The sequence below is a fragment of the Nyctereutes procyonoides genome, unplaced genomic scaffold, assembly GCF_905146905.1.
Source record: "Nyctereutes procyonoides isolate TBG_1078 unplaced genomic scaffold, NYPRO_anot_genome, whole genome shotgun sequence".
NCBI lineage: Eukaryota > Metazoa > Chordata > Mammalia > Carnivora > Canidae > Nyctereutes > Nyctereutes procyonoides.
In genome coordinates this window covers 19,778,363-19,805,825 of record NW_026575048.1, presented here as the reverse complement: position 1 = coordinate 19,805,825, position 27,463 = coordinate 19,778,363, and the positions used below count along the sequence as shown (strand labels likewise).

The 27,463-nt window shown below is 38.3% G+C and overlaps 1 protein-coding gene across 3 annotated transcripts in view; it reads left to right on the top strand.

The window, feature by feature from the left end:
• ASXL2 (ASXL transcriptional regulator 2) overlaps positions 1-27,192 on the top strand; it is a 126,779-nt gene extending 99,587 nt beyond the window's left edge. For all 3 annotated transcript variants that reach the window (XM_055327106.1, XM_055327104.1, XM_055327105.1), the window contains 5 exons: positions 6,880-7,043; positions 11,286-11,382; positions 13,918-14,023; positions 15,965-16,685; positions 20,149-27,192. In XM_055327106.1, coding sequence (XP_055183081.1) covers positions 6,880-7,043; positions 11,286-11,382; positions 13,918-14,023; positions 15,965-16,685; positions 20,149-22,629 — 3,569 coding nt within the window. In that variant the 3' untranslated portion in view covers positions 22,630-27,192. The remainder of the gene's footprint in view (positions 1-6,879; positions 7,044-11,285; positions 11,383-13,917; positions 14,024-15,964; positions 16,686-20,148) is intronic.
• Positions 27,193-27,463: the final 271 nt, after the last annotated feature.

Sequence of the window (27,463 nt, the reverse complement as noted above, 5' to 3'; positions counted from 1 at the left end):
TAGTGTCTAGCGCTTCTTTTCAGCCCAGGTTGTGATCTTGGGTTGTGGGATCAGGTCCACGTTCGAGCTCCACGTTCACCGCAAAGTCTGCTTGAGTTTCTTCTTCTCCCCCTGATCCCCCACACCCCATGCTTTCTTGCTCTCTCTCACTCACTCAAACAAATAAGTAAATCTTAAAAAAAAAATACTGAAAGGTGAAGAAATATCTGTGAACATAGGTCAAAAGAGAGATTCAAAAGGAGAGAGAAGGTAAGAAAACTGGAATACCAATCTAGGATATCTAATGTCTAAAATAGTAGAACCATTAGAAAGGACAGAAATTAAAAGGGGGGGGAATAAGATAATAAGAGAAATCATACTACAAAATTCCAGAGAATGGAAAGCCCCAGATTCCAAAGATGAAACTACATAATTGATGTCAAGAAACATGAATAAAAAGAAACCTGTTCCAGGGCACGTTTCTTTGAAATTTCAAAGCATCCAGGATAATGAAAATATTCCAAAAAAGCAACCAAGGAGAAAGAAAATACCTCACATACAAAGATGTAAAAATTGAGATGGTAAACATAGCAGCAGAATAGAAGCTGAAGGGGGTAGTACAGGGATGCTGACAAAATTCAAAGGAAAAGTTATTCTATGATCATTTATATTCCAGACCCTTCTAAACTATTAAGTATGAGAACAGAATTAATATTTTCAGACTTAATTTTTTGTTTTTTTGATTTTACAAAATTATTTATTAAAAAACAAATGATAGTTGGGAGGCTTGGTGGCTCAGTTAGTTAGGCATCTGCCTTCGGCTCAGGTCATGATCCCAGAATCCTGGGATTAAGCCCCATGTGGAGCTCCCTACTCAGTAGGGAATCTGCCTTTGCCTCTCCATCTGCCTCTTTGACAACTCATGCTCTCTCTCTCTCTGAAATGGGTGAGTAAAATCTTTTTAAAAATAAATAAATGGGGACACCTGGGTGGCCCAGTAGTTGAGCATCTGCCTTTAGCTCAGGTTGTGATCCTGGGGTCCTGGGATCGAGTCCCACATCAGGCGCGCCTCGAGGAGTCTGCTTCTCCCTCTGCCATGTCTCTGCCTCTCTGTGTCTCTTATGAATAAATTTAGATAGATAGATAGATAGATAGATAGATAGATAGATAGATAAGATAGATAGATAGCTACCTGAATGGCTCAGTCATTTAAGCATCCAACTCTTGATTTAAGCTCAGCTCATGATTTCAGGGTCATGAGATGGAGCCTCATGTCAGGCTCCACACTCAGCAGGGAGTCTACTTGAGATTCTCTAACCCTTCCCCCTCACATGTGCATGTGCCCCCCAAAAAATACATAAATTTTTAAAAATAATAATAAATAAAATTAAAAAACAAGTCAGAATTTTTGAAATTTGGGGGGACCTGGCTGGTTCATTCAGTGAAGAGTGTGACTCTTAATCTCGGGGTTGTGAGTTCAGGCCCATGTTGGGTGTAGAGATTACTTAAAAATAATAAACCTTTTAAAAAAATAATAAACCTTTAAAGAAAAAGGAATTCTTGAAATCCAACAGTTGCCTTTCTGAGGTTGATTTAAATTTTAATTATATTGCACTTGGAAGATTATGCTGTGTTATAGAGATATAGAGGCATTTCCGGTCCTGCAGGAGCTGTAGCTCAGGTGTCTCCTGGCACCTGCAGAAAGCAGAACCTATCGAATTTGTTCTCCCCAAGAAGACAATTAAGTGAGATGTTAAGGCAGGAGGAGAAATAATTCAAAGATTATCAGGCACAATATATGCAATGAAATGTTAAGAACCTATTTTACAACTTGCTGGGGATGCCAGCTTCTTTGCCTTATTGTCCTTATTCCAGCAACCGGACAGCCTCTTTGTAAAGTCTGGTTTGATTCTGGGTGGACTGTAAAATGGTGCATTTTTCTTAGGGGCGATTCTGCAATAAACTGACCATATCCTTTGATTATTAATTCCACTGCCAAATATTAAAAATATTCGTAAATTACATAAATACTTGTAAATGGTATACTAATATGCCAAATCACAGTTTTCTAGAGATGTGATGAACTGAACAAAGTTTCTTCCTTATGGAGATTATATTCTACTTAAATGCATTTAAACAGTTTTACTGTTTTCATTCAATTGCAGTAGAGATGTCAATGTAAAAAATTGAGAAATTATGGACTGAGAATTTCCAACTTCCATACTACAAACTAGAAAAAATTAATCATAAGAAAGAAGGCATGATGCATTTAAGTTTCACTTAATGGCCAAGAAGTAAATGCAAGTTCATCTTCTCATGCAAATAAGCATTAACGGAAATAAGATGGGAGTTTTTACAGCACATGCCACAATGAGCATTTTTTTGAAAAATTTGTGAGAGAGGGAGAGAGCATGCACAAGTAGGGGGAGAGGCAGAGGGAGAGAATCTCCAGCAGACTCCTCACTGAGTACAAAGCCCAACTCCAGGCTTAATCCCACAACCCAAGAGATTGTGATCTAAGCCAAAATCATGAGTTGGACACTTAACTGAGCCATCTAGGCGTCCCCCAAAGAGTATTTTTTAAATGTATGGAAGAAGCTGTACGTTTTATGTAAAACAAATGATAAAGCTAAATTTCGATAATTTACATGAAATCTTTTTTAGTTTACATTGATATAATTTGTTTTAGACAACTTCAGTAAAAATTAATAGTATATTATATATTTTTACATCCCAGATTTAATCAGAAAAAAAACATAGCTCACATTTCAAGTATAATATGATAAAATACAGCAACCTAAACTGAGGGGGAAAAAAGGCCAACTTTATTTTTTTTAAGATTTTATTTATTCATAAGAGACACAGAAAGAGAGAGAGGCAGAGACACAGGCAGAGGGAGAAGCAGGCTCCATGCAGGGAGCCCGATGTGGAACTCGATCCCAGGACTCCAGGATCACACACCCTGAGCCAAAGGCAGATGCTCAACTGCTGAGCTACCCAGGCATCCCATTTACCAAAACTGGAGGACTTTTTTAAACTTTAAATTCTAGAAATGAGCCAGTTAGTGTAAGGAACACAAAAATATCATGGACACTATTTGATCAAGAATAGATCAATATAATTTACAACTACTTCTCAGTCTCACTTAAGGAGTTAAGTTAAATTTTAGTGGGGCACCTGGCTGGCTTAGTCGGTGGAGCATGCAACTCTTGATCTCCAGGTCACGAGTTCAAGCCCCACATTGGGGATAGAGCTTACTTTAAAAAATTTGTTTTAAGAATTTTAACTAGAGTTTGACTCATGTGAAGGTACAAAATGAATGCACAAATAGCGAAAGCTATTAAAGGAATGCTGACACTCATTTCATCAGTCATATGGGGAAGCAGAACTAGGATGCTGCTCTCAGTCCCTAGAGCCATAGCAACATTGTTTATGCAAACCAAAAAATGGTAACCACCTATGTGATCATCAGTGGGTTTCTAATTAAATGAGTCATGGTATATATGTTGGAATATGGTGAAGCCTATCAAAAAGAGATAGCTTTGTAGGTTGTAGTTTGGAAAGTAGTTCAAGATATTCAGTGAAACAAAAGACATAATATAATTGATATGTATTTTGTGATTTCATTTATTCAAATTAAAAATATCATCTCTGAAAAGTCGGGGTTTGAATGTAGAAACCTGTACTTTTCATTTTATATATTTTGATACTATTTCAGTTTTGGAGATATTTACTTTCACCTCTCAAATGCTGTGTTTAATATCATTCAATTTGAAAATTTTAAAAATATTTTATTGTGATTTTTCCTTTGTCTCAGGAGTTATTTTGAAGTTTTAAAAATTTTCTTAAAATATATAGGGATTTTTGAGAAAATTGGACAGACACATGCAGAAGAATGAAACTGGACCACTCTTACACTATACACAAAAATTAAAAAATGGATGAAAGACATGAATGTGAGAGAAGCCATTAAAATCTTAGAGGAGAACCTTTTGACCTCAGCCACAGCAACTTCTTGCTAGACATGTCTCCAAAGGCAAGAGAAACAAAAGCAAAAATGAACTATTGGAACTTCATCAAGATAAAAAGCTTTTGCACAGCAAAGGAAACGGTTAACAAAACCAAAAGATAACCGACAGAATGGGAGAAGATATTTGCAAGTGTCTTATCAGATAAAGGGAAAAAACTTCTCAAACTCAACATCTGAAAAAACAAAAAATCCAGTCAAGAAATAGGCAGAAGACATGAACATTACAAAGGTGACATACACATGGCTAACAGACACATGAAAAAAGGTTCAACATCATTCAGCATCAGGGAAATCCAAATCAAAACCACAATGAGATACCACCTCACCCCGGTCAGAATGGCTAAAATTAACAAGTCAGGAAACAACAGATGTTGCCTAGGATGCAGAGAAAGGGGACCCCTCTTAGACCGTCGGTGAGAATGAAAGCTTGTGCAGCCACTGTGGAAAACAGTATGGAGGTTCCTCAAAAAGTTGAAAATAGAGCTATCCTATGATGCAGTAATTACAGTACTGGGTATTTACCCTAGGGATATAAATGTAGTGATTGAAAGGGGCGCTTGCACCCCAATGTTTATAGCAGCAATGTCCACAATAGCCAGACTGTAGAGGAGCCAAGATGTTCATTGACAAATGAATGGATAAAGAAGTGGTATATGTATACAATGGAATATTACTCAGCCATCAAAAGGAGTGAAATCTTGCCATTTGCAATGATGTTGATGGAACTAGAGGGTATTATGCTAAATGAAATAAGACAGAGAAAGACAAATACCATATGATTTCACTCATGTGGAATTTAAGAAACAAAACAGATGAACATAAGGGAAGGAAAGGAAAAATAAAATAAGATGAAACAGGGAGGGAGGAAAACCATAGAGACCCTTAACTTTAGGAAACAAACTGAAGGCTGCTGGAAGGGAGGCGGTGGGGAGATGGGGTAATTGGGGGATAGACATTCAGGAGGGCACTTGATATAATAAGCACTGGGTGTTGTATGCACTGAATTCTATCTCTGAAACTAATAATTTGGTATATGTTAATTATATTGAATACAAATTAAAAAATTTTAAAAATATATAGGGACTTGGGGGCACTTGGCTGGACTTTATGATAGCTCTGCCTCTATATAGTGATAAACAACAGCCTCTAAAGGCACAATGCCTGGGTTCAAATTCCTGCACTGTAACCTAATAGTACAATTTTGGGCAAATTATTTACCATGCCTCGGCCTCATTTTCACCTGTGAAATATATAATTATACTTTCTTACTTTATAGAGTTATGAAATAAATGAGTTAGCACATGGTCAGTGTTTAGTGCCTGGCACTAATGAAGCATTACAGAAGCATTTGTTGCTGCTATTATTGATTATTATTGTTTTAATTACTACTAATATTATTAGAAATTTACTGAGACCTGATTGTGTTCATTCCTAATTATTGTATCCCCATCTTTACAATCACATTCTTTATTTCTTTAATATTTTATGCAGCACCGTTCTGTATTTTATCTGTGACAGTTTCAGTGATAGTAGTACTTTTAGGTCTAAACCTTTTATTTTTTGTTTCTGTTGACTCTGTGCACATCTGCTGGTTTGGCAGGGGTAGTCTGTGTGATTTTAATTTATAGGAATTCTGTGGGCCTAACTTAAGGGAAATCCTTTCCTCTTAAGAGAGCTTACTTTTGCTTCACCTTCAACTAGGAACAGAGTTATCCACATTCAGGATTGTATAGTTTTGTGCATGTATTTCTAAAGATAAAATTTCTGGATCTTAGATTCTGACACACAGAGACACTGGGTGTCTCAGTGGATGAGCTTAGGGCGTGATCACGGAGTCCTGGGATTGAGTCCTACATTGGGCTCCCCTCCCCACAAGGAGCCTGCCTCTCCCACTGCCGGTGTCTCTCATGAATAAACAAAATCTTAAAAAAAAAAAAAAGATCCCAACACACGTGAAATTTTGGTATATATTATTAAATTGTTTTCTAATACAATTATATAAATTTGGGACCCATCAGCGGTATTTGAGAGTGGTCTATGCTTTTTCTCTGTGTAGTTTCATTACTATATTGCAGTATTTGCCATTTTGATAGGCAAAAAAGAGTTCATTGGTTTAACTGGCATTTAAAAAATATTAATACTGTAGCATATGTTTATGATTAGTTCACTATGAATTACCTGTAATTTCCTGTGCTCACTTTTCTAATGGTGGTATTTCTTTTTCATATTGATTTATTGATGCACTTAAAATTTTTTTTTAATATCTATCTATTGCTCTATGCTCAACATGAGGCTTGAACTCACAACCCTGAGATCAAAAGTCTCATGTTCTACCGACCTACTCAGCCAGGTGCCCCATATAGATGCACTTTTAATATGAAGAATAGTAATAAAGTTTTGTCATGACTGGCAAATGTTTCTGTCAAGTTAGTCTTTTGTTTATAATATTTTTTGCCATTTACATTTGAAACCTTTGGATACTCAAATCTGTCAGTCATTTGAAAGACCCTAATCTTTTGATTGTGACTAAGTTTCTTGAAATCATGAAGCTATTCAGTTATAACTTTTTTGGGGTAATCAAAATTAAAATTTAAAATTGATAAAAAATTTTTCATGGGAAGGGAAAAAGGATCTCAGTATGATATATAGATCTGAATTTTTCTGGATTTTTTTATATCATTGTATGTGTCATCCTTGATTTTGTTAGTCTTAGAAGAAATTTCTAAAAACCTTAAGTGTTCCCTTCTTCACTGTGTGATATTTAAGTAGTCATAACTATGATTTTTTTTGCAGCACAGGGTAAGCTATACGTTAGATAGAAACAAAAATGTAAAGGAGACCCAAATGATTCTTTTCCCCTGTCTTTGTAGGGCAGATGAAAAGGACTAAATGTGCTGAAATTGATGTTGAGACACCAGACTCCATTCTGGTTAATACAAATCTCCGAGCACTGATCAACAAACACACCTTTTCAGTCCTTCCCGGAGATTGCCAGCAGCGACTGCTTTTACTACTGCCAGAGGTGGATCGACAGGTGCGTTATTTTTAAGCATAAGCAGTTTAAAAAAAACCTTCTGAGGCTTTAGATGAAGGCTAAACCTTCATCTCCTTTAGAACTCCTTGAGACTTTTTGAATAGCTTTTTTTATGTAGACTTGGAAAAAAGTGGTATCAAAGGTAATCAAACAAGTAAGAATATTTTTATGTAAGGGTTCCTAATTCTTTTGCCCTGTAAGCCTTCAAAAGGAAAAAACTTATCAGAATGTCAAGGTTAGGGGGTCAGATTTTTGTAACTATCATAGTAGGAGGTAAGGCATTGATTGAATACAGTCCAGAAAGAAGAGTTGTCTTGCTTAGGACATTTAACAGGGACTTTTGAGTGTTTTGTTTTGTTTTGTTTTTTTTTGAAGGGAATAAGAATGTAGTTATTTTCATGTTTTGGTAGATTTTTAACAAAAACATTTCTTGCTTTCATAATAAAGAATTTTAAAAACCCAATATAGTTTACACTCTTAAAAAAAAAAAGATAGCTAGAAGAAATACCAAAGGCTTGGGAAAAGTTCAGATCAGGACCAGAGAGATTTAGGTTGGTCAAGAATAAGGTCAAGAGGGACACCTGGGTGGCTCAGCATCTGCTTTCAGCTCGGGGTGTGATCCCAGAGTCCTGGGATCGAGTTCTGCATTAGGCTCCCTGCATGGAGCCTGCTTTTCCCCCTGGCTCTGTCTCTGCCTCTCTGTGTGTGTCTCTCTTGAATAAACAAACAAACAAACAAACAAATCTAACAAAAAAAAAAGGATAAGGTCAAGATCTGAGACTTAGGCTTTTATCAAAGAAAGAGTGACCTGTAAGTCACTCCCCCTTCTGATCACCTGTTTCCTTCTCTACAAAAGGAAGATAGGACAATTATGATTTTTCTAAGGTTTATTCAACTCGAGGGTTTTTTTATTCTGAGAATATAAAAAACTCTATTATTTCCAAATACATAGTGTGTTCTAAGTAATCTGGTAGGCCCTCCTCTTTTTTCCTAATTATTATAAAAACAAGAAGAGAGTGAGTTTTCCCTGTTTACAGTAAGAAGACTAGATTTATATCCTGGTTTGTAATAAGAGATTAAAGAAGAATAAGTTAAGTTTACACACATCATCCTCAGAAATTATGACAAAACAAAATATTTCTAAGTTTGAAAACTATCTTTCTATTAAACTGTATTGATACCAGTTTCATTGCATAGTCATGTGAATCAGCAAGTAGGAAAGCAGGTCAGATTCCATTTCCAGAGAGACCAAGTAAGTCATATATACTACCAGCAGTAGGGCAAAGAAGTAAGTAAAGCTGATCCTTCCCAGGACTGCTTTTCCCTCCTTAAAAATTCTTGAGGAAATTACAGCTTCGGGGATGCCAAGTTAGGAGGCTGACCTTTCTGCAGAGTTTTTAAAGAATTTCTCATTACGAATTACTCTTTTTTTTTTTTTTTTTTTTAAGACTCAGGTTATGATGTTGGGAATAAGATAGGACCTAACTAAGGCTTATCTCTAGAACTCTAATGCAGGTTCCTTAGAACTGTCTTTTGATTAATGGTCCTTATCTTCTCTCAGAAGCAGGATTGCTACATACAATTTTAGAATTAAAAGGGACCTTAGAAGTTATCTGTTCAAATTCCCATGGAGTGCAGTCCTGTGGGGAATTCTTAGTAGGACATTACTTAGCCCGTCTTTCTTTCTTTCTTTTTTTTTTTTTTTAAGATTTTATTTATTTATTCATTCATGATAGACATAGAGAGAGAGGCAGAGACACAGGCAGAGGGAGAAGCAGGCTCCATGCGGGGAGCCCAACGCGGGACTCGATCCCGGGACCCTAGTATCGCGCCCCGGGCCAAAGGCAGGCGCTAAACCGCTGAGCCATCCAGGGATCCCCTTAGCCTGTCTTTCTGAGTTTGGTGAGAACACACAGTAATCTGAGAAATAATGTCCTCATGTATAGAAGTATGAAACTCAAATGAACTTCACTGTCATGTCAATTTGGAGTGTTTATAGAATTCTGTTTATTAATAGGATGAAACTGAAAACCACATTTCAGTGTACGGAATGCCCCGCTATGAAATAAAATTTTAAAAACATCATTTAGACCAGAGAAAAAAACATGGGAGGGGAATGGATTAAAGCACCTGTCTAGGGATCCCTGGGTGGCTCAGCGGTTTAGCACCTGCCTTCGGCCCAGAGCATGATCCTGGAGACCTGGGATCCAGTCCCATGTCGGGCTCCCTGCATGGAGCCTGCTTCTCCCTCTGCCTCTCTCTGTCTTTCTCTGTCTCTCTCTCTTCATGTGTGTCTCTCATGAATAAGTAAGTAAAATCTTTAAAAAAAAAAAAAAGCATCTGTCCAGATATATTTGAAGGTCTGTCATATGAAAGAGGTAAACTTTTGTGTTTCTCCAGAAAACAGATATGGAGTTAAAATAACTTAAAACAAAACAAAACAGCCATAGCTATTTAAATGGATTGCCTTGTGATGGAGTAAGTTGCTCATCACTGGACTATTAAAGCAGAGGTTGGATGACCTGTTCCTATAGGGAAAACTGTTACTTCCCCCTCTGCCAACTTTCTTGAGTACAAATCAGCAGTCAGTATATTACAGGCCTTGTGCCAGTTTCAGCCCACTGCCTGTTTTTGTAAATAAAGTTCTATTGACATATAGCCACTCTCATTAGTTTGTGTATTGTCTATAGCTATGTTCGTGCAGCAATGGCAGTTATTATATAGTTGCAACAGAGGCCCTGTGGCCTTGCTAAGCCTGAAATACTTGCAGTCTCTCCTCTGACAAAAAAAAGTTCACCAATTTCTGCTCTAGAGCTAGGAGAAGATTATGTGGGTCCAGATAGGTGTAGGAAGTGAAATGGGTTGAGAAGAGTTCCTCAATCCCTGGGATGACCCAAAATTTAACTTAAATTTTCTTCAAAAAATTGTTTTTGACTTTTAATTCATCTAGAAATTTTTTTTGTATTGCTCTGAAATCGAAGTTCAACTTTATTTTCTACTGAATAATAGCTAGCCAGTTGTTCCATCATTACACATTTAATATAACCATCTTCTCACAGTTTGAAACACCATCTTGATTATGTATTCTATCCGATTACATGCAGTGTGTGTTTATGCACACACTCCTTCCACTCATTTCTTCGTTCCTTCTAATGCTAGTAATAATAGTTTTGACTGTAGTGGCTATGTTTAGTGGGTATGTTTAATAATTGAAAAGGCAATTTTTCTTATTCTTTTCCTTTGGAGCTTTATAATCATTTTGTTAAAAAGATATAAAATCATTTTGTTAATGAAAAATTGCATAGAGATTCTGATTAGAATGTAAATTTTAAATATGGGGAAAATGGCAATTTTATTAAGTTTCTCTGTCCAAATTATTTTTAAATCTTGTGTTTTATGTCCTTAAATAAGATTTATGCATCTGAACCAAGGTAGGGAATCCAAAATCTCTAATAGAAAGAATCTTAAAACCCTTTGGCAAGACATTACAAATCAAGGCAGTAGGCAGATAAATTGGGGGAAATATTTTTAGTGTATATGACAGTTTAACTATGAATAATATGTAAAGGATCCAAACAAATTGATAAAAATAAGTAACTTCATAGAAAAATGAGCAAATGATAAGAATTTATAAGAAATATAAATTATAAATAAATATATATTTATAAATTTATTATAAGCTAATTAATATATATAAATTATATATAAATATAAAATAAGAAACTCTGACAGAATGCTTATTGCAGCTTGGTTGATTATGGGAAAACTTTGGAAACAAGGTGTATGTTTATGATTAAAAAACTGGTAAATGAATTGAGGTGCATGCATACAATGAAATAATATACAGCTATTATAAAGGAGCTAACATTATGCCAGTTGACTTGGAGAGATTTCCACAATGTATTATGTGAGAAAAATAAGATTCAGAGCCATGTAGGGAGCTTGATCACAGTTTTATAAAACAAGTAATAACCGTGTCAGGAAAAAAACCTACATGTAGATCTATTTGTAGATGATTCTTTGAGTATAATTAATGGGGAATGGAATTCAAAGTAGACAGGAGAGAAATTTATTAGGAAAAATGATATAGAAGTGTCCATAATAAGCCGCATGGTATGATATAGTCATGTTTCTATAACATTAGATGTATATACCTTCTTCTCTGAAATGAAAGAAAGTCAAATTCCACATGACACATTTGGCTTTCTTTGTAAGCTTCTCTTGGCTTATTCTTTGACCCAGGTTGGTCCAGATGGTCTAATGAAGTTAAATGGCTCAGCCCTTAACAATGAGTTCTTCACTTCAGCAGCCCAAGGCTGGAAGGAAAGACTCTCAGAAGGTAAGTGCTCAACTTCATGTGCCTCCTAGAATTATATATGTATTTGGAGCCACTATGAGAGCCTATTGGCACCTTTGTGCCTCAGGGCGTTTGAGCAATTTTGGTAAGCTTAAGGACAGGGTATTTCGGTAAGGTAGAACCAGCTATCTTGTGTGAAACAGTACACTGACTTTTGTCTGGAACCTTTGTAACCAGGTTTTGCTCCAGATGGAGTCTAGCAATGTTTGTTTAAGAATTCAAAGTCACCTTTGAATTTGAGGAAACTAAAAAACTACATATTTTTAGGCCTTGTTCCTAAAGATTTTGATTCAGTGATTCTAGGTTAATGCCCAGGAATTAAAATTTTCATAAGCAGAATATAGAATTAGACTTATATTGTTCGATTATGTTTGTTTTCCAGTATACATGGAATACATAACATTTGAAAGGTCATAGCTTAAACAGGTGTGAGAAGCTTTAAATACACTTATTTGTAAGGAGAGCACTGGGAATACTATGTATTGCTGACATTTTTGTCAGATCTCTAGCATTTAGAGTTAATTGACCAGTTAATTAATATTTATATTGTTCGCTGCAATTTTTGACATTTACTTTCCTATTGTTTTGGATTTTTTTTTGTTTTTATTTTTGTTTTTGTTTGGTGGGGGGGGCTACAAATTCTGTATAGAAGAGCTCTCTGACTGGTTACTCTGGTCCTATCTCTTAAAGATTTCCTTGAGCAGAGATCACTTTTTTTCTGAAAGAACTGCAGTTACGTATGCACTTTAAAACATAAGTATTACCATCACATTTATTTTAAGAATAATTTGATAAAGGATATATGCCCTGCCCAACCCTCTATTTTTTTGTTTTTTCTTTTTGAGAAGAAAGCAAGCTGTGATGGGAGGAAAGGGGCGAGAGAGAGAGAGAATCGTAAGCAGGCTCCATGCCCAGTGCAGAGCCAAAAGCAGGGTTGATCTCTCGATCATGAGATCACGACCTGAGCCGAAATCGGGACCTAACCAGCCCAGCCACCCAGGCACTCATTCCGCAATCCCTGTTCTTTTTTTTTTTAAAGATTTTATTTATTTATTTATTTATTTATTTATTTATTTATTTATTTATTTATTTATTTATTTATTTATTTATTTATTTATTTATTTATAGAGACACAGAGAGAGAATGAGAGGCAGAGACAGAGGCAGAGGGAGAAGCAGGCTCCATGCAGGGACCCTGACGCGGGGCTCGATCCAGGGTCTCCAGGATCATGCCTCGGGCTGCAGGCGGCGCCAAACCGCTGCGCCACCAGGGCTGCCCCGCAACCCCTGTTCTTTAAAGTAGATTTATCAATAGTGATTCCTTGATTATTATCAATGTTACCTTTTCTGTTTTTGTATATGAGCAGTCACTGCTATACCTAGTCATGTGATCTCATATTTTATGAGCAGCAGAAACTTTGAACACTATACACATGTGAACAGAATTCAATACTTTTTATTCCTCATTCTTTCATGCACAGTAGACTCACTAACCTCGAGACCCAGGATTGAGTCCTGCGTCAGGTTCCCTGCATGGGGCCTGCTTCTCCCTCTGCCTGTGTCTCTGCCCCCGCCCCCCCCCTCTGTGTCTCTCATGAATAAATAAATAAAATCTTAAAAAAAAAAAAAAAGTAGTTCTTGGTTGGATTCTGACAGGCAGATTCCTCTCTTCCTACTCCTATGCCCAGGACTGTGTCCTCAAACACTTTGCATTCCATATTTTTACCCTGAAAACACCTAAACTTCAAGTCTACCATTTCTTTCTCTTATTCCTTGATGTCCTAGGTAGTACAGATAAAAGAGCACAGCCTTTCTGAGGCACAGTTTGAAGATGGCCTACCCAGCATATTGCAGTCCTCTGCTGTTGGAGTGGGAGGGATTGAGATAGTTAGGAGCATATGCAAATAAGTGTCATATTCAGAGCAATGGGGTGATTGGCATGTTGAGTGTCTTATTGCCAAGGCACTAGAATGGTTCAATTTCTGGAGCAATTAGAAAACTAACAACTCCCAAATAACTCCCTTTTACTGAAACTTCAGTTGCCTCTGAACAGGGTCACAGCTGTTCATTATGCAGTAAAAGATAAAAGGCACAAAATACAAGTTGCCTGAGAGAAACAGAAGTTTAACAAAATGCCCAGTGGCATTATTTACTGAAAACACATGACTTTTTTTCCAGTGGAAAAGAAATTACAAGTTCAAGGTTAGTGATAAAAGAAATCTTAGGGAATATGGTGTTTGGAGCAGGAGGGACATGTTCCAGAAGAGTCCAGAGAAAAGGCACAGGTGGCCTCCATTGAGTACTGAAAACTTCATGTAGTGGTGTGTAAGCATTGGATGTCACCTGGTGGCTTTCAAGTGCTCCTTACCAGTGAGGAATTGTGGGAAATTTCTGTTCCTCTCACATGATAGTATTCTGACTCCTGCATGAGTCTTTTATGATTTACAAATAGTTAAAAGTTAGAAACAGCCTATTTCTATTGAATATCTTTTTTTTTTTTCTTTTTGATACATTGCAGGTGAGTTTACACCTGAGATGCAGGTCAGAATTCGACAAGAGATTGAAAAGGAGAAAAAAGTAGAGCCATGGAAAGAACAATTCTTTGAAAGCTACTATGGTCAGAGGTAATACCAAGACAGTTTCTATAAACCAAATGTGAATTCCTACATATATGTCATACCAGTGTTTCATCCTAACTACTTTCCAGAAATTCTAGCCCTCAATTTCCTTCTATGTTTTCACCAATTCTATTTAACCAAGAATTTTTTTTTTTTTAATGAATCATGGGTGCACAGAATTGAATTACTTGACTCTTAATACATTACCATTGTGGGTGGGATGGTTTCATTAAAAATTTTTTTATTATCTTATATTGGAGTCCCTTTCTTTGAATATACTGAATCGTTCTTCCAGTAATTTTGTAAGAATACTGAGGTTCTGTACATTTTTTCTAGACGTTAATTATCCCACAAGATAGTAATTTATCCAGAATCAACAAGGAATAGTAGGAATCCCATAATATGGACCATTACACCCAGGGCATCATTAAACAGCCTCTTTTTAGAAGGCACTCTGACAGGTCTTCATAGTTGAATAAATATACAACCCCTATTCTTAAGGGGATGTACTTTAAATCATTTTTCTTCTAACAAAAAATCCAAATAAAATATTAGTGGAGTTATTTAAATAGATGACCGTAGAGCTGTATTGAAGTAGAATTGAACATCCAGAGGTTTATTGTTTCTCTCTCTTCTTGCCTTCTGCATACCGAATGGCAATCCTTAAGGACACTCTGTAACCACAGTTTAACAACTAATAGCTCTTTTTCTTATCTTGAAGTAGTTCATTGATCTCCTTTATGGTCATGTAGGAAGTGATTCCTATTGAGATTGAGTCTTACATATTCGCGGACCTGGATGGCTTGATCGGTAGAGTGTGTAACTCTTGATCTTGGAATTGTGTATGTGAGCCCCACGTTGGGGGTAGAGATTCCTTAAAAATAAAATCTTAAAAAAAAAAAAGAGTCTTACATATTGATATTTTTACAGTCTTGGTATGAGCTTTGAGCCCTTCTATAGAAATGATGGTGTATACATTTAGACTATTATTACAGGTAACAGTTACTCCATAAATATTGTTTATTCCCTCCATAAGCATATAGGTTAATTTCTGGGTTTTTCTTTTGTCAGCTGTTACTTTTTGGGCAGTTTTTACAGGAGGACTTTTTTTTTTTTTTTTTTTTTGTCTAGTTTTGTTGTTAGCCACTCCATCTCAGAGGTGCAGTATGGATCATTTGAAGTCACCAAAGAGGGTCTTTGCTTTTGCCTGTTTAGTACTCTAAAACATTAGAAGGAATCTCTAGTGACCTCTGCTGAGTAGCCTAGCTCTACATAAGCCACACTGTGGAAGTCCCAGTTGACCTTCACTCCCAGGCTAATTCAGAGGCGTTGGTCTCAGAGTTACAGAGCTATACTAAGTGAAGTTTAAACTTTAGGCTTTCCAGAAACTCCAGAGTTTTAATTTTCAACCTCTGGAGAATGTTGATAGCCACCTCCTACTGTCTCCTCAGAGGCCCGTAGATTTCTTGGGCCAGCCTTTCTACAGGTGCTACAGAGCAGAGTTGATCAGGGTGAGTGAGTCTTGGCCTTCTTTCACCTACCCGGTGGGTAGTCTGTGATGCTTGCCTCTAGACAAGACAGCCCCTCTTATAAGCATAAATAATAGTGATAATTAACATTATTGAGCTTTAATATGTACTAGGGTACTGTTCTGAATACTTTATATGCATTAACTTAATCACACCAACAGTATAAAGTAATATACCTCAGTATATAATTAAAGACTAGTGACTTACTTAATGTCACATGGATATGTCGGAGCCAGGGTTTGCATCTAGGCACTCAAGCTGCAGAACTTCACTAATAATAATAATAGTGATGATATATGAGGAATACTTACTATATGTCAGGGTTTCTTCTAGGCATTGCTATATACTATTATATCCTAATGCTTTCAATAACACGGGCCATTTCTCAACCAGAATGTTTTTTTCTTCTACCTTTTAGTTCTGGCCTGAGCCTTGAGGATTCAAAGAAATTGACAGCCTTGCCCAGTGATCTCAAAGTAAAGAAAACCCCAGCTGAGCAACCAAAACCCATGCTTCCTTCAGAGGCCTCACCTGTCAGTGTAGTCCCAGTAATTCCCCAGTCAGGGTCTAAAGAAGAAGTGGTGCAAATACCATCCCCTGTAAGAAAAGAAGAACATGAAATCCAAGATACAGTGCAGCCAAACCCCAAATCCACAGAGCCCCTACTTTCCTCAGCAAGCAATACACATGAGCTTAGCAGCATTCTTCCCATCAAGTGCCCAAAGGATGATGATCTCTTGGAGCAGAAGCCAGTTGCCTCTGCTCAACAGGAGTCTGAGAAAGAGAATCATCTCACTACTACAACTCCTAATTATAACAAAGATGAAGACCAAGAGGCTTTAGTTATATCCCCAAACAAACCCAAGAGTCCTGGGGTGGAAAAACCAGTAATGAAGCCCATAGCAGAAGCAAGTCCACAGGAGACCACTGCAAAAGAACCTCCATCAGCTCTGATTGATCACAGCCCAGAAAGCCTCAAGAGGAAATCTTGTATCATCCAAGAAGAGACCCCTGTGAGCTGGGAGAAAAGGCCACGTGTCACTGAGAATCGCCAGCACCAGCAGCCATTTCAAGTCTCTCCACAGCCCTTTCTCAGTAGAGGGGACAGGATCCAGGTGCGAAAAGTACCACCTCTCAAGGTAAGAGAGTGGGAAGAATTGAAAAAGAGAGATAGTCTGAACGCAAAGTTTCTGGTCTTATTAAATTTCAAGACATTTGTGGCATTAATGCAGAAGCAGTTGTATATATTTGATAAGCATATAACTGTGTTCTTACATAACAATATTATTAATAAACAGACATTTAGAACTGCATTCCTACAGATATTTATTAGTGTTTGAGTAAGTAAGGTTCCTGGGTATCTAATGTAGACCACCTCCACCTACCCTCCCAGTTGGCTACTGTCATATCTTAAGATTGTTATGGAAATTATTCTGTCTCATGTGACAAAATAAGAAATAATGATAATAAACAGAAGGAAGCCATTGGTGTAATCAAGAGATTTTTGTGGCAAGAACCATGATATTTGTAAGTCTACTCTGGCCCTTTTCTGCCGTAACTGATTTGATGTTCTGTGGCTCTAGAACTACCTTTAGTTCCATCTTTTGAAAGGAAACATTTGACTGCCGTGAGTCACTGCTGATGACTTTAGGGACATTGGTAAGGTGCAATAGCCTTGCTAAGCTCTTCTGCTTAGGATATGTTATTAACTTCCATGTTAACATTATATTGCTGCTTATCAAATCTTTCACATTCATAAAGTGGTGTCCCTATCTTAGTTTATAAAGGCTACATCTAACCAGTAGGGAGCCCTTTAAAACCCAAACGCATTTTTACCTCTGACCTAAAAGTTTATTAATACTTGGCTTGTGGGCCATTTATTCATTTAATAAATAGTATCAATAAAGTTTTATTTTTGGTATTTATTAATACTGTTGTATCTACTACGAGCCCAGGCACTGGGTATTATTCATTCATATATTTGGGTATAAATAGAAAAAGGTGCCATATAGAAATACTTTTCCCCCCTTTTTTATTTAACTTAAATGAACCAGTTAGTTCTATTGGGAAACCATCCCTTAGAAACATTCAGTTGCTAGTACTTGACCCATTTCATTTACTACGTGATTTCTCTCATTTTGCTGCTTATTGCTAATCATATGACATTCTTTATTACTTTTTAAGATTTATGCGCTTAGGAATTACCCTTTTAAAAAAATTCTTGACCCTTTTCTACCATTAACATACCTTACGTGCTTTGCCAGAGATGTGATTTTTTATGAAAATCATTTTTGCTATTCTTTTTTTCCCACTTTTACAATTCTTACAAAAATATTGAAAACCTTTCCATAATGAATGTCAGTCAGAATTTCTATCCAGACCTGAGAGCTGAGTTACAGTTTAGGTTTTACTTTATATAAATAAAACTAGGTGAGATCATTGTTTCTATTACCTTATTTGTATAGAGGGTGAATTACAACCCCTTTGGTCTGCTTTCTATAATCCAGAGAGACTCCATACTGAAAACTTAAGTCTACCATGACTGTGTTATTGTTACTTAATTTTTTTCCTTTCTTTTGCTTTCTTCTTTTTCCTCCCCCTGAACTCCCCTCCCCGCCCCCACCACAGAATACTTTCTACCAGATTGCTGTAATAACTCTTAGCTTAGGTGGCCATATCTCAAATCTCACTTTCTGAGACAAAACTTAATGTAATTTGTAACAGAGCAGAACCTTTTAACTAAAACTTAGGAAGAAAAATAAAATTTTAATTATATTACAAATATTATATTTGTGTGTGTATAGAAGTTACGTATATGTATGCACATACATGTTATAACATGGATATCTGTAACAATGTGTACAGAGAGAGAGAGAAAACTCAAACAGGCATTATGTGTTCTCTATTCAGTATATATTTAAAAAGAAAATCTACCTGGCTCTACCAGGCGTGGGCCTCTTGGTGTTTAATTGTTACCAGTGCCCATGCCCAGACAACATTGAAGCTTTAGTGCTTACAAAGTGTAACATCTCATTTCACATCAACAGATAATAGATCTATTTGCATAAATAACTGAAACTTATTATTTTTACATATTAAAACTTTTTCTTTGAACCACTTTTAATAAAATTAACATTCTAGTAATGATTTTCAGCCATTACAATAGATATTATTTATTGTGTTAGGTATATTGTTATTCTCAAGACTGTTCTGTTACAAGGTTGTTTGTCCCTATATACAATTCCCTTAAACAATTGAGCTTTTACTTTCTTGGATTTAATTTTCTGGTTTTATCTACTTTCTTTCTCCCCTTCCTACTAGTGTCTTCTAGATGATATTACCAAGGGGCAACAATTGCTTCTTTCCCTCAATTGATAGCCTCTGAAATACTGTGCAGTTAGATGTAAAAGAGATGCAGTGTTAAGAGAGAGATTAGGTACATCTCATGATGTGGGATGTGCAGACTTCGTAATGGCTATTACACAGTCCCACAGCTCTGACTTCTGAATGACAGAGAATCCATTTCTCAGGACCACTGACCTTTTGAGAAATGGTTATTGCAAATAAACAGTTTTAGTGACTTTATTATTCTTAATTTAGGGAGTTCAGGAAGATGACCTGCATTTTCTTAGAGTTCCATGCCTTAATTTTTCTTTCTTTCTTTCTTTTTTTTTTTTTTTTTTTAAATTAAAGGCCCTAGAAAGTCTGTTGTAACAGTTATTTGCTCATTTAAGCTCTGGCAACTACTAGAAGGGTCTAGATTTTGATGCATTCTAATTTAACTCTGATAGCTTCCAAAGTATTGTTTCAAATAGGAGTCAGATTCCTTTCAGATACAATATTTTATGATATGAAAGTCAGTGGTTTCAAACCTGGTGATATATCAGGATCTCCCAGCAAGTGTTTCAGAAAAGCATTTTTTTCCCTAGGGTTCTAATTTGTAAATTTGGGATAGGACTCAGAACATATATATTTTTAAACAGCTCCTCGAGTAAGTATAAAGGCAGCCAGGGATGAGAATAACTGTGGTATACATTATGTACATACTCACTCACGTGGATGGACAGAGTAGGGTACATGCATGGATCACTGTGTGCCTTCCAGTGCTATCTAGAAGCCTGTGTCATTGAAATGATTCAGCCTGTATGCTGAAATGTGCATGCGTGTATGTGTGTAGAGCAGAAGAGAGCAAGAGTTTTCCTTGGATCTTGAATGGAGAGCTACGAAGAAAAAGATAGTGGTATGCTTCGTCTCTCTCACACACACATTCGAAAGTGCAAATACCATAGCAAGGTGTGTATCTTAGGTAATAAGCAGTTGTGAGTAGTAATGCCCTTAGGAGGGAGTTGTGTTGAGAAAAGAAGCATGGGGTGGAAAAGATGTCAGGGGAGGAGAGGTTTTGGCACCAGTAGAGAACATGGAAAGAACCCTATAGATGAAGTCAAGTTGCTGTCTCCTTGGTTTGGTCACTCGGCCGTGGACTTCCCATCTTTGTCCCTGGTGTGCAGTGTTTACTGCAGAAATTCAGGTGTTCGTGAAGTTCCAGTATTCCTGTAAATGAAAACTAAACTCTGGGGTTTTTTTTCTCCCTCCTTCTTTCAGATCCCGGTCTCCAGGATCTCCCCCATGCCTTTTCCTACATCGCAGGTCTCTCCCAGGGCTCGTTTTCCAGTCTCCATCACTAGTCCTAACAGAACAGGAGCCAGGACTCTTGCAGACATCAAAGCAAAAGCCCAGCTGGTCAAAGCACAGAGGGCAGCAGCAGCCGCCGCCGCCGCTGCCGCCGCCGCAGCCACCTCCGTTGGAGGGACCATTCCAGGACCTGGCCCAGGGGGTGGACAAGGTCCAGGAGAGGGTGGTGACAGGAAAACTGCTAGAGGGGGATGTCCAGACTCAGACAGAGGTGACGCACCTGGAAAGGGCCCCACACTGGAATTGGCAGGAACTGGAAGCAGGGGAGGTACGAGAGAGCTTTTACCCTGTGGTCCAGAGACTCAGCCCCAGTCTGAGGCCAAGACCCCAGACCAGGCACAGCCTCCTGGTGTCTCTGGAGCACAACTACAGCAAACCTCCTCAGTGCCTCCAACCTCTGCCGTCGGTGGAGCACGCACAGGTGTCCCATCAGCAGCCCACACTAATGCACCCCCACCAGCTGTAGGGAAACCGAATAGTGAACAACTGAATCCCACCAGGGCAACAGCCACAGTGGCCTCTCTGACCCACCCACAAGGCCCCAGTAACTGCAGACAGGAGAAAGCGCCTTCTACTCCAACAGATTCTGCCCTAATCTCCGGTGCCTCACCTGTTTGTTTTGCAGCTGATGGCACGGTTGAGTCCCGAGCAGGTTCTAGTAAGAATATACCAGATCTTTCAGCCTCAGCGGAGACAGCTGCTAGTACTTCAGCGGATATGACTCCCTCTCCTTTAACATCTTTATTAACAACAGCCACTTTAGAAAAGCTTCCTGTACCCCAGGTTAGTGTAACTGTAGTACCTACGGGATTAGCTACATCCTCGAGCACTTTGCCAGTAGCTTCTAGCCTTAAAACTCCAGGAACTCCTTCAAATATGAACGGACCCATTTCAAGGCCAAGCTCCAGTATCCCTGCAAATAATCCTTTAGTCACTCAGCTGCTTCAGGGCAAAGATGTTCCCATGGAGCAAATTCTGCCTAAACCTCTCACCAAAGTTGAAATGAAAACTGTTCCACTGACTACAAAAGAGGAGCCGGGGGTAGGAGCGCTCCCAGGCACCCAGGTGGCAGAAAACAGCAGCAGAGAGGAAGGTAGTGAGAGGCAGCCCCACCCGGCTCTGCAGCAGCTGGGTAAAGCCTTGCACAGTAAGCAGCTCCCCCAGGTTCCCAGGCCCCTTCAGCTCTTTTCAGGTAAGGAACTGAGGGACTCAGGCATTGACACACACCAGTACCAGGAGGGGCTTGGCAAGGCCACCCAGGATCAGATCCTTCAGACTCTCATACAGAGGGTTCGGAGGCAGAACGTTCTCTCGTTTGTGCAGCCCTCCCAGTTCAACTTCACTCACTCAGGTTTCCAGTTAGAAGATATCTCCACAAGCCAGAGGTTCATGCTGGGTTTTGCTGGCAGAAGGACATCGAAACCTGCAATGGCAGGTCACTACTTACTAAACATTTCCACCTATGGCCGGGGTTCAGAGAGCTTTAGGAGGACCCATTCCGTAAACCTTGAAGACCGTTTGTGTCTAAATAGCCCAACGGAGGCCTTGAAAATGGGATATACTGACTGTAAAAATGCAACAGGTGATAGTAGTAGCGGCAAAGAAGAAGATACTGATGAGGAAAGTACTGGTGATGAGCAAGAATCTGTCATGGTGAAGGAGGAGCCCCAGGCTACTCAGGGCTCTGGCAAGTGTGAAGCAAGTTCGGGACCCCACAGTAGAGAAACTCTGTCCACCAATGATTGTTTAGCAAAAAAGAATGTGAAGGCGGAGACACCAGCGCATGAGCAAACCACTTTAAGCAAGGAGAATTACCTGTTCAGTAGAGGCCAAATATTGGATGAGAAGACCCTAGCCAGAGATTTCCTTCAGGTGGCACAGAAACAGATGGCTCATGCAGTGAGAGGGAAGACGATGCGAACCAGCCCTGAGCTTTTCCATTCTACCAGTCTCCCTCTGACTGCAGACAGTCCCACCCATCAGCCGCTCCTGCTTCCACCCCTGCAGACCCCCAAGCTGTATGGAAGCCCCACCCAGATCGGGCCGAGCTACAGAGGCATGATCAATGTCTCCACCTCGTCTGACATGGACCACAACTCTGCTGTCCCAGGGATGCCTGATGGCAGCCAGGTGTCTAGCAACGTAGGTGACGTCATGTCCTTTTCGGTGACTGTCACTACTATCCCCGCTAGCCAGGCTATGAATCCCAGCAGCCACGGCCAGACCATTCCCGTTCAGGCCTTTCCTGAAGAGAACAGCATAGAGGACACACCTTCGAAATGTTACTGCCGCTTGAAAGCCATGATCATGTGCAAGGGGTGTGGAGCATTCTGCCATGATGATTGCATTGGCCCCTCCAAACTCTGCGTTTCCTGCCTTGTCGTTCGGTAATGCAGCTAGAGAGAGAACACATTGTAAGGGAGGCAGGGAGGGAAGGGTTGATGAGATAAGGTTTTTTGCGTCCTTTTGGGAATCACAGAAATAAATAAGTAGGTTTCAGTTGTCTTAAGAGGCAAATGTTACTTAATCAGGAATACAGAGTACAGATCTTACATTTTAGAGGAAGAGCACCTTGTATAGTAAGTCTAGGTCAAGCAAGACTTTGTGAATTTGTGACAAGTTTGCACTTAAAAAATCATGTAAATATGTCACATTTTGTTTTAACGTTGTTTTCCCAAGTGTTTAGGTAATAATGTATTACTTTGAATTCAGATTTATGTTTCACTTCACCATGACTCTGAGAAAAGTTTAATGCCATGCATGGTTAAAAGGAAGCTGTTTCTCTTTTTCTCTCCTTTCTTAAGAGACTAGGAAAAGGAAGGAGGGAAGGAACGGTCCGGAGAAATGACCGTTCAAGCTGATTATGTCATGACAGTCTGACTGCAGGCTTTACGTAGATTATTCCGCTTTTGCGGGATTTAGATTCAGGGTTTACTCAGTCCCTTTACCTTAGACAGAACCTTCTTAAGTTCAAATTGTTGATAAGGTATCCATTTCCCAGGTGGTAAATTCAGACTCTGAAAGCTCATGACCTGGTCCTTTGCTTCCACAAACCAGTACTGCTGCCAAGCTCTCTGCTTGCGGTTTGTGGACACGTGCCCTCCAGACCCCCTGCCCTGCCCTGAGATGGTGAGCATGGCCCAAGAGGGGGGTGCTGCCCTGGGCCCCTGCTGTTAGCATAGTCTATGCGGGGCCACAGTTCCAGCAGTAACCCGGGCACCTCGGCAGTCATGGGAGCTTACCAACAGGTGTGAAATACTAGTATGGCAGTAACAAAAAAAGTTAGTAACGGGTGATTTGAACTATGTGTTTTGTTGGGCAAGGGAATAAAAAGTGCAGAAACTATTAAACTGAACATAAAGAACTTTGGAAAATGATTTTAACACTAGAAACAAGGTAGCCTCTCTTTTCTTCTTCTTGCCCAACTGTGTTCCCTAATGTTCTGTAGTCTGCTGTTGTGCAGGAGGAAAAGATCCTTGTTGCCACACTTGCCTGTTCTGTTAAGCCTGTTTTGACCTCCCCAGGCATCTGAGGAGTATAGAGTAATCTTATTAATATTACTTTGAACACGATGTGTGCGTGCACACATGGACACACACAGTAAAAGACGCTTCTCCTGTTTTAGAAACATATTTAGAAAATATGTCCTCTGTTTTGGATGATTGCTGTCTATGCCCTAGAAATTTCTAATGTAAAGGGACTTAAGTAAATGACTAAGGGAACATCTAGAAAGGAAGATTAATTATTTCCAAAGTTTTGTTGCTTATTTTTGCTGACTCTCTTTTGTTTCCTTTGTTGTTGTTTTTTAAATCTTGTCCCTAGTGACTGAAGAGTTTTTGAGTACATATACTTAGGTCATGGTTAAAGGACATTAAAATAAATCTACAATTTACCAGAATTTGGTATTAAAGAATTGGGTATTGTCAATGTGCATCATTTGCATATTGATCTTAAGTTTCCTAATTTCAAGTGTGTAAAGTAAAAATATTACCACAACCTAGTACACCTGTAGTTGTACTTAGTATTCAGGATGTGATATTTACCATATGCAGAACAGTGTAAACTTATTAAGTCACATTCCAGATTAGGAGAAAGTAGACAATAATTACTCTTTGCTCTTCCCTATTCTGTTACCCATTCTTCCTCACCCTCCTCCACATTATACACACTTTTAATACTTTTGAATCCCATAAGAAACTTACTGCTTCACTGTTTTTCAGTTTTGGCTTCTGTTATTTTTTATGGCTTAAGGCAAATATAGGATTAATATCTGTGTTCTAGTTTCAGCCAAGACAATAGGATGTTCTAACTTTCCTTTTCCTTCCTGCGCACACATAGCTAAAACATAACGAAGGCTGTATGGATCCAGGGATAAGGAATATTCTCAAGCCAGGATCCAGGAGGAAACAAACATGGTTCAGTTCCCCAAACTTCGAGTACTCTGGGTAGTCCAAGGGCAGGGGCTGGAAGGACCTATTGCTGGTTAAAACTCTCCATGCTCAGCTTCACTCTCTGCATCAGGGCCAGGACCCAGGGCTGGTCTGCATGCTGAAGTGCCTGAGTAGTTCGGAACTGACCCTGTGCGAAAACATTAGTTACCAATTTGGCTTAATCAAAGTGAATTTTCTTCTTTGCACCTTTCCTGTCCTAGAAGAGTCTCTCCTCCATGGTTCCCCTAATCTGAGGTTGAACAGGTAAACCAGGAAAGGTGGAATGGTTATCAGGGATTTTTAAGTCCACTTGGAGAGCAAACCGTATCGTGCCTCTTCATCTTGACCAGGCTCTTGCAGATAGGTCCCTAAGCATTATTATTCCCCAGATTCTCTTAACAAGCAATACTCAGCTAATAAAATATTGGCATTTATGATTGTCCCTAAAACAGAATTGGTCAACTAGGTACACTGCCTCAATCTCGACAAAACGAGAGAATAGGTTCTCTCAGGTTGGTAGTAAATTGAATACAGTCCGTTAGTTTGCTTCAAAACAGTGTTTTCAGATAGAAAGTCATTCATTTTAAGAGCTGAACAGAAAAACAACAGCAACAATCCAAACACATTCCAGTCTGGCCTTTTGAAAATGAAGCAGTAGGAACAAGGAAAATCTTTATATTATTGAGAGCATGGTACTCCAGAACCATGAAAGCAGTTTTTATCTTAGGTTTTCAGAGTTGCTTTACCTTTCGGTTCAATCTAAAAGGTTGCTAATAAATGCTAAGTTTTGTTTTTTTTTTAATGGTATTTAGTTGCACTATTTCCAGTGACTAGTCAGGCATTGTGCCTGATATTTATGCCTCCAGGGGATGTCTCTCGAGCCTTCAGGTACCTTCCATTGTAGGTCACCTTGGGGAGATAGCATTAACAATAAATATGTCATCTCAGTCTTACTTAATGAATGTTCTGAGTTGTCTAGTAGAGAAGGCTCCCTGAATCTTAAGAAAAAATTTTGATTAAAATTCTCCATCCTATTAAGCAGAAGATAAAGCCAAATGACCTGGAGTTGATTGCCCTACTCTTCCTTAACCCCTGTGCTCAAGATACTGAAACTATCTGTGGTAACCCATGTAACATTTTAAGTAAGATCTGGCAAATGGGACATTTTTGTTAGGAGTAGGGGAAGCGTACTTGCGTGGGCTGGGAAGGCACCCAGATGTAGGTGTTTTAGGAATTATCTCAGATTTAGATAAATAGCCAAAGGAAGACCTCATTGCCTTCCTGGTGAAGGTGTAAATTCATACATATTGCTGACTTGACAGTTACCATCCTAATTGCTTATTATTGCCTTTCTCCACCTTAGAGCCCTTACCGAGCTCTTGGGTGAAATGATTTGTTATAACGATGGAGTCTTCTCTGGTCATTACACCACTATTTATTTCTAGAACTCACTGTCAGTGAGTAGTGCCAGGGTTTTTCTCTTTGACCTAGAGGTTTCACTTCCCAGCAAAGAGGGAAAAGTCCCTGTTGCATTACCACAACTTGCTAAGCAAAAAACTTGGCCGACGGTAGTTTTCAGCTCAATTTATAGAATAGTCCAAAGAGACTCTGAGAAACATGATGATAGGCAGGGATCTTTCCTCCCATGTTTCAATACCTACATACCTATTGAAAGGGAACAGTAGGTAAAACATTTCCTAAAGTTGAAGTGAGAGCTTCATAGATTCTTGGTTACTTTATTTTTTTTAATGCTTTACATTTGATACAACTATTAAAGATCAATTTTAAAAATAGCTTTCCAGTAATATATTTTAAGTAATATATATTTTAATATCTATGTAAAAAGTGACAGTGGAAGACTTTGAATTTCTCATATATGGTATGTTTAACGTAGGACCTCACTGTTAAGGCACAAATTGTTACAAAGGAAGTTACTCTAAAGACACTCAGATTATTTCCAGAAAATGCAATAAGGGGAATAGTTTTGAAGTTTATTTTTTATTTTAAAAGAATATCAACTTATTTACCACAAGCTATTTTTTTTCCTTCTGGCTTACAAGGTTTGTACAGACTGGTTTGGTAAATGCTAAACTTTTGTGTCTTTTTGCCTTTTTAAAGGAATTGTTAACATTGGAATTGAGGGTATGTACAGAGAAGTTGGTGTCAACACCATTTAAAAAGTCATATTTTTTCACAAATATAGAAAAATCATTTTACATAAGAATTTTAAGTATTTGCAATAAATATATGTATATAGATTGTATGTATTCATATATTCTTATTTTTCATTTTATTATTAAGTAAAAGATAATTAAAGTGAAAATAAAAACCTTGGACTTTTTGGTGAATCTTGAGGTCTGACATCCATCTGAGAGCGGTGTGGGTAAGGGCCCTCAGCTGTTGCCTTATATTACCATTGGAAGATTACAACAGATTGTATAGAAGGGTAAAATGAGAAATTTGGTGATAAATAAATCAGGGTAGCATATTTCTTTCAGAACTCTAGTAAAAATATTAAACTTGCCTAATCTGTCTGTCTCTGCTTTCACCCTTGAACTGTTGGGTCTCTTAACCATGGGATGTTACTGGGAACGTTGAAAAACAGACAAACACAAAAACATGGTGCATTCCTTTTTTCTTTTTTTAATTTTATTTTTTTAATGTGCCCACTGTTTGCTTCTAAAACAAAGAATGGTAAGAAAATATCTCAGGGGTAAAAATAGGTTTTTCTTTCTCAACTGTGGTTAATAATTCATTAGCAAACATTCACTGCCACAACCTTCTAAACGATAGGA